The 10,871-nt window shown below is 41.8% G+C and overlaps 1 protein-coding gene across 1 annotated transcript; it reads left to right on the top strand.

Moving 5' to 3' along the window:
* The first annotated feature begins 723 nt into the window (after window positions 1-723).
* cdk8 (cyclin-dependent kinase 8) lies at window positions 724-10,268 on the top strand. Its single transcript, XM_040043722.1, has 13 exons — window positions 724-1,246; window positions 2,588-2,663; window positions 3,124-3,234; window positions 3,913-4,053; window positions 4,494-4,551; window positions 4,634-4,765; window positions 4,853-4,996; window positions 5,696-5,765; window positions 5,945-6,017; window positions 7,700-7,797; window positions 8,006-8,084; window positions 8,279-8,437; window positions 9,200-10,268. The coding sequence occupies exons 1-13, from the start codon at window positions 1,119-1,121 to the stop codon at window positions 9,323-9,325; spliced, it is 1,395 nt and encodes a 464-aa protein (XP_039899656.1). The 5' UTR covers window positions 724-1,118; the 3' UTR covers window positions 9,326-10,268.
* Window positions 10,269-10,871: the final 603 nt, after the last annotated feature.

The following is a 10,871-nucleotide window of genomic DNA, read 5'->3' as shown; positions in this document are numbered from 1 at the left end:
ATCTCAGGGTATGGTGATGAGTCGATAGGTTCTTGGACCAATCATAGCAGTTTTCCACTTTTAAAATACTTTAAGATGATTCCCTTAGATTTCCAATGGGAGTGGGACCAGGAGGGTCAGGATTAGAAATTAGCATATCAGAGGCACACCTCAAGAGTGCTGAACATGTGCAGAGCAGGGATAGTGGATATATTGAACAAAGGTACTGAAGATGGAGCTGCCAGGGAGGAGGAAAAGAGGAAGACCACAGAGGAGGTTCATGGACGTAGTGAAGGTGGACATGCAGAGGGTTGGTGTAACAGAGGAGGATGCTAGAGATATGGTGAGATGGAGGGAGATGATCCACTGTGGTGACCACTAAAAGGAGCAGCAAAAAGAAGATGATAAAAAGAGTTTAAAAGTATATTGTTTCATTATTTTATCCCGTGCTTGCCCATTCAACATTAATCTGTTTGGACAGTCTTTTTCTTTTCATAATATAGTGCTATTTAAACCATACTTTACTTATTCTCTTGAATTTAAATCAAACGCATGTCTGCTTTCTTTGTGGTGGACAGAATATGCAGATATTTGTTTGCACGGCCCTTTTATAGCCACGTAATAACCCACAATACGGAAAAGAATAAGCTAACTTCTCCTTAGCATAAAGACGATATGATGAAATCAAGTCATATCTCAGCTATATTTGAGTGAGACTGAGAATTTCCACGTGGTGTAGTCAGTCTAGCGATTTTTTCTTTGGCTCTTTCTCTGCTGCAGGGCTGTCTTCACGACGTTTTACGACAATGCCGTGCGCGAATACGCCGTCGTTACCGAGTGAAGTGCGTCCCTTTGGAGCAGATACCGGCTGAAGAGAAACGCAGCAACAAGATAAAGGAATATATTTGGGGCTCCGTTTGCACCTGGACTATCTCGGAGCACCGCATATCTCCTCCGGAGCTTTAATTTTAAGACGAGAACTCGATGTGAAAGCCGGGCTGGAGGAAGGAAAGAGCCACGCTGGAGAAGGCAACTAGCTGAATTACCAAACCGAGCTCGGTGGAGGAGCCTAGTTGCCTCCCAAGCGACGCTTTAAAAAAAGGAAGGAGCAGATACATTCAGGCCAGACGGTGGTGAAAATGGACTATGATTTTAAAGTGAAGCTGACCGGCGAAAGAGAGCGTGTCGAGGACCTGTTTGAGTACGAAGGATGCAAAGTGGGTAGAGGCACCTACGGCCATGTATACAAGGCGAAGAGAAAAGATGGGTGAGTTGATGAGCAGCAAGGCCTTTTAGCCAGTGAACCCTTAGCCAGCTTACCCCCCCGCCTCCTGCCTGTCTTCTCATCTTCCAAATAAATGTTACCTCTCTCCTCTTCCTCCCCCTTTCAAGGCCACTTGCAGATGTGGGAGTGTTGCATTGGGTTTGTGTAGAGACAAAAGAGAGCAGTGTGAGCAGTTTCAGCTCGCACTGTTGGGATGCTGATGGAGCTTTGTGTCGCGCACAAAAAACACCGACATACGGTTTACCACCGGGATTGGAGCTTTCCCTTTTCATGCATCTGTTTTGTCACTTATATGCCTAACTCTAGGTACTATTTTTTTTATTTATTTAAGCTAAAGTATTTTTTTAATTCCCTCTCCCATGTGATGTTGTAAATGTAATACAGCAGGTGCATGTGGAAGCACTTGTTGATGTCTTCTTTTTTTTTTAAAGTCGTTCTTATACATGAGCTACATGGCTGCAAAGAGACTTATACAAGATTTTGTGTGAATTCAAAAAATAATCTTTAGTTATGCCCAGTTTTTGCACTCTTTAGTGTTTTTTTTGTTTGTTTGTTTGTTTGTTTGTTTTTTTGTTTTTTTTACCCAATTTTAACATTTTTGCGGGTTTTTTTTTTATGCTTTTAGCCTTTGCATGAAGTAAAGTAAGGGAACTAGCTGAACCCAAACTGTAGACTCATGTGGTGCATGGTTAGTGTGCTAATCCCTCAGGATGCCAGGGCACCACCCACCTTTCTTCCTAAAACTTTCCTGCTGTTTCTAATGCCAGCCTTGTAACAGCCTTAACTGTGTCTGGACCAGAGCTGGGGGAGAGCTCAAGATGGTTTAAGCTACTAGTCCCGTTATTACAGCCCGGACATACTGGCAGCAGGAACCACACAAAAGAGCCCTAAAGTGTTTAAAGATGTCTGTATTTTGCTTTAGGAGCCTGCTTTTTTATTAGACTTTTTAGCAGAGTTGCGCTGCTGCTTTTGGACGAGGCCTGAGGAGGCACAAAGCTTGGGTTTATGAGATGATTTAGGCCCGGCAGAGGGAGGGGTTCTAACCAATTCGTTCAAGTAAGCGCCAGTGCCAGTGCTCTGTTTGTCCCTTGCCAGCTGCCAGACAGGCCCTGTTTCCTTTCCCTCTCTATTGTTTTGACCCTCAGAGGTGAGCTTGATTACACAAATTTGGAGGTAATGCAACTCGGCCTCTTCTCAGAGTCCCACTGGCAGCTGCCAAGTGCCCCCCTTTATGTTGCTGTGCAAACGGCTCTCAGGGGGCCCTCAGTCTGGACTGGTCTGGTGTTGATGTTGCTCTACCTTTCTGTGTGTGTGTGTTTGTAGGAAGGATGATAAGGACTACGCCCTCAAGCAGATTGAAGGCACTGGCATCTCCATGTCAGCCTGCAGAGAGATTGCAGTAAGAGCTGCTTGGCTTACTCTGTTCCTTTTGTTTGGTCTGTGATTAAACACCTTTGTGCCATTCCAGGCACTTTATGTAACGTCTGAATGACATTCACATGCTAGTTTTTGTCAAGAAAATGAAAACTGTGAAATACAAGCAATCGTAAAATTGAAAAGTCAGGAAGCAGATGTTAATGCAGTGCATATAGAGAGTAGACACAGAATTAGTGATATAAAGTATTGCCTCACAAGCATTTAAAAAAACAAACAAAAAAAAAGCATCTTACTGCCAAAGATTGAAAGTGTTCAGTTGAGGAGATGATATCGTGTCCACCCCCCTGCTTAAGTATAATCTCTGGTAATCAATACAGTCACAAAAATAAGCGCAAAGTTTCTCTTTTGTTACGTCATTTTCATTCATGATGTCTGTAATGAGATTGTGTGGTTGGCTTTCTGAGTGGGTTTGTACGTTGCAGCTGCTGCGGGAGCTGAAGCACCCCAATGTCATCTCACTGCAGAAGGTTTTCCTGTCACATGCTGACCGTAAAGTATGGCTGCTCTTTGACTATGCTGAACATGATCTCTGGGTAAAATGCAAACACACAACACACACATATACACACACTTGACCTGCATGACATGACTTACCACACATATTATGGGGGTAATGCATGTTGGGTGTTTTTAAATTGTTTGTTTTAAGCATTTCTTTATTAGTTTATATTCATATGCATGCATGGGTTGCAGATTTCCACCTATCTTTATGAGCACAAAGACATGACTTAAAATAGGCCTCTCTTCATAATTAGGTCATAAATGTGCATGCAATTTGATAGCTGTTTTTTGTTTATTTGTTTTTTATTTTTTGCATGTCCTTTTAATGCCAATGCATTCACATTCGCCTTCAACCAGTAATAAGGAATGAGACTTGAAATAGTGCTAATTATGCACTGGTAAGTCTCATTAAAGCACACGCATCCACCAAGAAGTATTCCACGTTGAGCAGTTAAACCTCTGCTGCATTACAGTTGACAGAAACAGCTGGCAGAGAATCACAACTGAGTTAGATGCAGTTTTCTGCCACAGAGCTCCAACAATTGCATTCCCCTCCCAAGGAAGTGGAAACACATGCCACAAACATTAGGCTCTCTCAACTCGCCTGCAGCACACTTACATTCTTGTGATCATCTGTAGCAAAAGAACATGCATTTCAGTCAGTCTGTACGTGCAAAGCCCTGCTCACTGTTTACCCTTTCTTTCCATAGCACATTATTAAGTTCCACAGAGCATCTAAGGCCAACAAGAAGCCGCTTCAGTTGCCTAGAGGAATGGTGAAGTCTCTGCTCTATCAGATTCTGGATGGCATCCATTACCTTCACGCTAACTGGGTCCTTCATAGAGATCTTGTAAGAGGATTGGGGGGAGAGGAGGGTGTTTGGCTACAAGGGAAAATTAGGTTAAACTGTTAATGAGAGACGTAAAGATTGCTATTGGGCTGAGAATATGTGGAGTGCATGTGTCAGTCTGTATGTGTTCAGATGAATATGTAAATGAACAGTATTCTTAGGTTGTTTGGTGAGTAACTAACTTGTTAACACATGAACAGGATGTCAGTTTTCTGCCGTAAGTGAGATCGAAATGTGGTAGACTTTCTCTCTCCTGTTGGGGAAATTGCAGTTATTTGTCCACTAGAGGGCAGCAAGAAAGAGTATGCATTACACATGCAGGGCTGTAGTTCAGAAACTGGGCCAAACAAAGCTGAATTAATTACTGGGAAGTTTTCCTGTCAGATGTCTGGAGTGTGGAAACATTTTTATCTGTGTTTGTGTGTCTTTGTCTCCATCAGAAACCAGCGAACATTTTAGTGATGGGGGAAGGGCCAGAGAGGGGTAGAGTAAAGATTGGTATGTATAGTGTTTGGTTTTTAAAACTTATTTGCTGCTTAGTTTATCTGTCGGTTCATTGACACACATACCCATTGTGCAGCGGACATGGGGTTTGCTCGTCTCTTCAATTCACCGCTGAAGCCTTTAGCCGATCTCGACCCTGTGGTGGTCACCTTCTGGTACAGAGCACCTGAACTGCTCCTGGGAGCTCGGCACTACACCAAAGCCATCGGTGAGATTGTGCGGCACCATCTGTCTTTCTGTCCTCCTTGTGTGTACATGTGCAACCAGTTGAGCTGAAATTAGTGCGTGCTTACAGACATCTGGGCGATTGGCTGCATTTTTGCGGAGCTGCTGACGTCTGAGCCCATATTCCACTGTCGCCAGGAGGATATCAAGACCAGTAACCCTTACCATCATGACCAGCTGGACCGCATCTTTAATGTCATGGGCTTCCCTGCCGGTGAGTCTTGACTGACCCGATTTAAAACATGCATGAAATGATTTACCGGATTTTCCACAGTATTTCTATTAATGGGGTTAACCTGCTATTATACAAAGTGTGTTGCATATTCAGTGGAGAAATTGTGTGGAAAGAAAAGCCTTTTCCATTCCTTGGTCTTTTTCAGGCTTCTCTTTTTTAAAGGCAGTAATGTGGTCTAAGTGCTCTGCACATCAATCCTCTGACATGTTTGATGAAGCCAAGTCACAAACACAGAAACTTGTACTTCTAGGGCTACATTTGGGCCTATTTTTTCCAGCTCACTTAAGCTGTTCCTGCTCTTTTTCCTTCTACTATCACTCCTGCTCTTGCTGTATAATTCACCAGTGTATTTGATGGACTTTGTTTAGATTCTGCAGAAAATGGGGGGAAGTCTTACAGTCTCCTTGCCATGTTTGGCAAGTATATTTATGGGGTTATGCTGAAAAGGTTAGAGATGATGGATGTGAATGCTTACCAGATAAGCAAGTTCATGTCAGTTTTGTAGGAAATAGATCTTATAATGTTTGCCAGAATGCAGATTGATTATGCACTGTATAAACAATGGGGCGTTGTGTGGAAATTATGAGCGTTTTTGCTTAAAATAAAAACAACCTACATAATATGTCCTTCGTGAGAGGGTGTGGCACGCTGTAATCTTGTGTTTTCCTCATTTGACAGATAAAGACTGGGAGGACATCAAAAAGATGCCAGAACACTCCACGCTGATGAAAGACTTTAGGAGGAACACGTGAGTCTGCAGAGCAACACTGCCCTATTTTTTTTCTTTTCTTTTTTTTTAAGATCAGAGCAAAGCAGGTCTGCTGGTTAAGACATTTTGGGTGCTTTGTGTGATTTTTACTCATTTAATAATTGTTATGCAGGATAAATCCACTGAAGGCATGCCATTAATATAATTTTCTCCCACAGATACACAAACTGCAGCCTTATAAAGTACATGGAAAAACATAAAGTTAAACCAGACAGCAAAGCATTCCACTTGGTAAGTTAAAATGTGTCAGTATAGGAGCAGTAGGATGATTACTTGCAAGAGTTTACAGTCATCTGCCATTTTGTTGCTTATACCTGACGTTACTTTTGCTTTTAGAGCTTCCTTTATTCTTCAGATGCTGGGAACATATTTACATGTTAGCATCATGCAGTTGTGGGTAGCATCTCAATGATGTGATTTTCTCCCTCCCAGAGGTGCTTTATTGCATTAATATCTGTTGACTGGAGGCAAGAAAATATGAGATGATATGAGATTTGGGACATGATGCGTTATTGTGCTGAAAGTAGCCTTGAGAAGACTGTACACTGTTATCATAAAGGGGTGACATTTAAATGAATAAAGCGTGTGAACCCGCCCCCCAAACACTGGTGCACCAGCAGCAGCCTGAATAGTTATTTCCTTCTACACTGAGAAAACACTCCAGTGTGTGTGCTAGCTGACAGCAGACCTAACAGTTAGTTACACTTTCACTCTGTTTGCTTGTTTGTATGGCGGCTCGGCCACATTATGTGCCAATCCAAAACCTAAGTAACCTTAAGTACATATTGGGCTGCACCTATCTGTAATATCGGATATGGATGACTTATGTGGGATTATTTCAGGACTGTTGCAGTAACATTAGGGGATAGGGCTGCTAAATTTTACTACTTTTATTTTCATTGGTACAAATGCTAATAAAGAACAAGAGAGAAGAATATAGAAGGTTAAAGTTGGGGAATTATAGAACTGTTGTTGTAAAAACTTGAATGAAGCTGAAACAAACTGAGGTGCGCCTCCACTAAGTTACGGACATAATGTCTGATTACAGTGTAAATCACCAAGGATGCTGATTACAAGCTGCAAAGAACTTGCACGGCATTTCCACCCTACCCCTTAATCATGAGACCCTTCGGCAGCTGCAGATGTGACACTCGTCACAGAGTAGGAGGACATAGGAGATGTATTGGAATCGGGTCTCAACTGCTGTCTTACAGGAACAACGATGTGGCCCCCTTATTCGGTTGCTGACCTTTTGCACAGAACAGTGAAATACAGGCACAGCCCTGTGTGAAAGAAGCTGGCGATAGGGATGCTGGATGGATCAATATACTCATCAGATTAGGAATTGTTTTTCCGAACCTCCACTGGGCAGTTTTGGCAAGCCTGTCTTCACTGGCCTTAATTTACTGTTCAAAACTCACTGTAGTGCCTTTCAGTGTGGTCTTCTCTTGCTGTGACATGTTGCAAATTTGGCAGTGCTCCACTGGACACCTTGTGGTGACAAGTGACTCTGCCATCATTTTTTTTTTTTTTTGGCCCCAGAGATTCACTCGTTATGGGATATGACTATCTCTGTAAACTCTACAGATTGCTTTTCAGTTTATGTTTTTCATAAACACTGAAATCAGCCTACCAGGCACTAACAGCCAGCCAGAGTCACTTAAACCGCCTTTCTTCTTCAATCTGATGTTCAGTTTGAGCTTCAGCAGATCCATGTGACCAGGACTGTATGTCTAAATGCACTGACTTTGTGTCAAGTGATTGGCTTACTTAGAAATTTTCCCTAACAAGCATTTGATTGGGTGTGACTTGCAAAGTGCCCAGTGTGGTTAGTTAGCAAACAAAGTGTGCATCTTCATTGTATGAATTTGTGTCATGTTTGAGACTAACTCTGGGTGCACTGTATGTTACAGCTGCAAAAGCTATTGACCATGGACCCCATCCGTAGAATCACATCCGAGCAGGCCATGCAGGACCCCTACTTTTTAGAGGAGCCTTTACCCACCTCTGAGTGAGTTACACCGAACACACTTCCACACACTCCCACACACACACAGACTACATTCAACTCACAAGATAGTTTCTTTGTCTTGTGTTCGTCCTTAGCTTAAGTCACATGATCTACGGATGCCTTGAGCAGGTCTCTTAGCTAATTAGCTCAGAGTCATGGGAATTAATGTTTGAAGATGACAAGCCTCTTTGCCTTTTTTTTTCTCTAGTGTGTTTGCAGGTTGCCAGATTCCCTACCCCAAGAGGGAGTTTCTGACAGAGGAGGAGCCAGAGGACAAGGCAGACAAAGTAAATATTACATATCCATACGCCACATGCTGTATTACTACAGTCATTAAACATTAATTGATTGGTATATAGATGGGTGTAATATAGAAAAGTAAAATGAGAAATATAGATAATTCACAATAAAGCTGAGTAACATGTAGTGAAACTTCATACAGTCCAGGGTGTAATTTAAGTGATATTTTTGTGCCCTTTAGAAAAACCAGCAGCAGCAACAGGGAAATAACCACACAAATGGGGCGGGGCACACAGGCAACCCAGATAACAGCCACGCCCAGGGCCCGCCTCTAAAGAAAGTGCGAGTTGTCCCGCCCACCACTACCTCAGGTGGCCTCATTATGACCTCAGACTACCAGGTAAATCCGTCTTTCTCATATGTTCACTGTCACTGTTTCTGGATTGTCATCTATGTTGTTGTTTATTAAATCAGTGAGCGACTTTAATAGAATACATATACAGTGAAATAGCATAGCTTTGTTTTGTACACGAAACGCTCCATTCACAGGCTAGACAAGTTTAGAAATCTCTCGACAGCATAAGATGTTGTGGGCTAGGGTCAAAAATATTATAGCAACCACTCTGAAAAGAATGTTACATGAGATGTAAGTATTGGTAATATACTATGTGATATAATATACTATAAGATTTATACTTTTAATATTCTTCGCAGTGGCAGAACTGAACATGTTAAATACCCTCTCATGCTTGACATATGTATTATTTTACTTTCTGGATGATGGGGAAATGGCTTTTTAGCTGCACACATAACCAGAAATGGCAACAAATACCATTTTTGATCTGCAACATGAGGCGGATGTGAATGTTGGATCATCGTGTTTCAGATGTGACACACATGCTCAGACACAAATCCATCTAATCTGACTGGAAACGTGGAGTGATGGTGTTTTTGCATAATAAAAGTGACTTTGCTTAACATGACAGTGAAGTTTCCATGTGTCCAACTGTTCTTGCATGCAGAATTTAAGATGTCACCACACTAAAAGTGTGATCATTTTACTGGAATATGTTGTTCATTGAGTTTAAATGCAAATTAAACCATTACACAAAGAAGATTTTGTGAATATGTCACTGCTTTCTTTGTTGTTTTCTTCCTGTAGCGCTCCAATCCACATGCTGCCTACCAGAACCCTGGACCAAGCACATCACTGCCCCAGAGCAGCATGGGATATTCCTCTACCTCCCAACAGCCGCCCCAGTACTCCCACCAGACGCACCGCTACTGAAACATCCCTCCCACACACACATACACACGTTAATAGACACATGTACACATACAGCCCTCACCACGCCCACCTGAACGAATGTACCGAGGGATGTGGGGGGCGTCCAAGGCAACAAAACCCACCCTGCCTCACCCCACTTCACCTCACAGAGGGCACCATCTCTACAGCAGTGCGTTAGGCCTGAAAGAAATGGTCTTCACTTTGTTCCAGATAAAGATAACACACCGCAGTATTAGAAACACAGTTATAGAGAAAACGTGATAGGTGAGACACAAAGTGGGAGGAAGGTTTTAAAAAAAAAATAATAATAATAATAAAAAAGGAAAAAAAAAAAAAAGGAAATTTTGATTGAATCCAATCTTTTTCTGTTACTCGGATCTAAGAGAAGATGGCGTGGTTTAAAGGAAATGTTAATCTGTTCCGTCATATCCTCCCCCTTTCTTCTTAACCTGTCTCCTTTACCTACAGCCTACCCCGGCCGGTTTACCCTTTTCCTGTCGAAGCTCGGACGAAACTGAAAGCTGCTATGTGACTGCCAGCGTTGACAGATTTCCTGTCCTCCTGTCTGTCTGTTTATTTTGTGCAAGCGGCCCTACGAGGGCCTCAGCTGAGGACTTTACTGAGCTGCTGTGAAACATGCTGGGAGGATGTGGAGCCACTCGCAGCTGTGGCTTTGAGGGGTTTTTGTTCAGAGAGGACAAAAAAAAAAAAAAGATTTTAGTAGTTTCTAATTTAATCTGTTTTCATGGTTCTGTTTTCATGGCGAGAGCAGCAAAGCAGCTTGCAATAGCTGACTGCTCATGTGCTGTGGTTAAGCCTTACAACATGATGACAAAACCAACCAATCGCATGGAGGATGGCAGGCGGAACATGCATTGTACTGTAATGTATTGAAATATTTTACATGAAGCAAGTATCCCGACAATAAAAGTGGAAACATCAACATTGTCACTCTTATTTGTGAAGCAATTTTAAGTAAAATCTTTCATCCTATTTATTCTTTTTCTGGGAACAACTGACATCTGCCCCTAATGTGAGCTTCACAAAATTTTTGAGACAAAATTCAGTTTGGGAAAGAAGAGAAGACGAGTTTTGCTGATGATATTTGATGCATCGTGGTAGCACGAGGCATTCACAAAGTACTGCTGTTTGAAACGACAAAAAAAAAACTTAACCACCCAAATGTTAATATGTGCACTTGACATTACCACAGTGAGAGAAAATCAAATCAGTCCTGAATTTTATTTATTTAATAAGGCCTATATGAAATCTTGCTCAATAATGGGTTATTATAGTAGAGATCTAGCTGAATCATGTTTAAAAAGGCCGTCAACTAACCACTGTTTTCATTGTTAAATTCTCAGATTATTAAATTTTTAAATTAATGTACAAAATGTATAAAAAGAAAATAGGACCCATTAAAAGTCAACCAACTGCAATTTTGTGGCCCCAAAAATTCAGATATTTAAATCACAGATGTGCAGCTAAATTCATGTTAAATTGTTTGATGCTTTGATGTGAAGTGGGTGTGACACCAATGAAACAT

This window comes from Simochromis diagramma, unplaced genomic scaffold (assembly GCF_900408965.1).
Source record: "Simochromis diagramma unplaced genomic scaffold, fSimDia1.1 OVJJ01000602.1, whole genome shotgun sequence".
Taxonomy (NCBI): domain Eukaryota; kingdom Metazoa; phylum Chordata; class Actinopteri; order Cichliformes; family Cichlidae; genus Simochromis; species Simochromis diagramma.
Note: the sequence above shows the minus strand (reverse complement) of the source record. Positions and strands in the feature narration are given on the sequence as shown.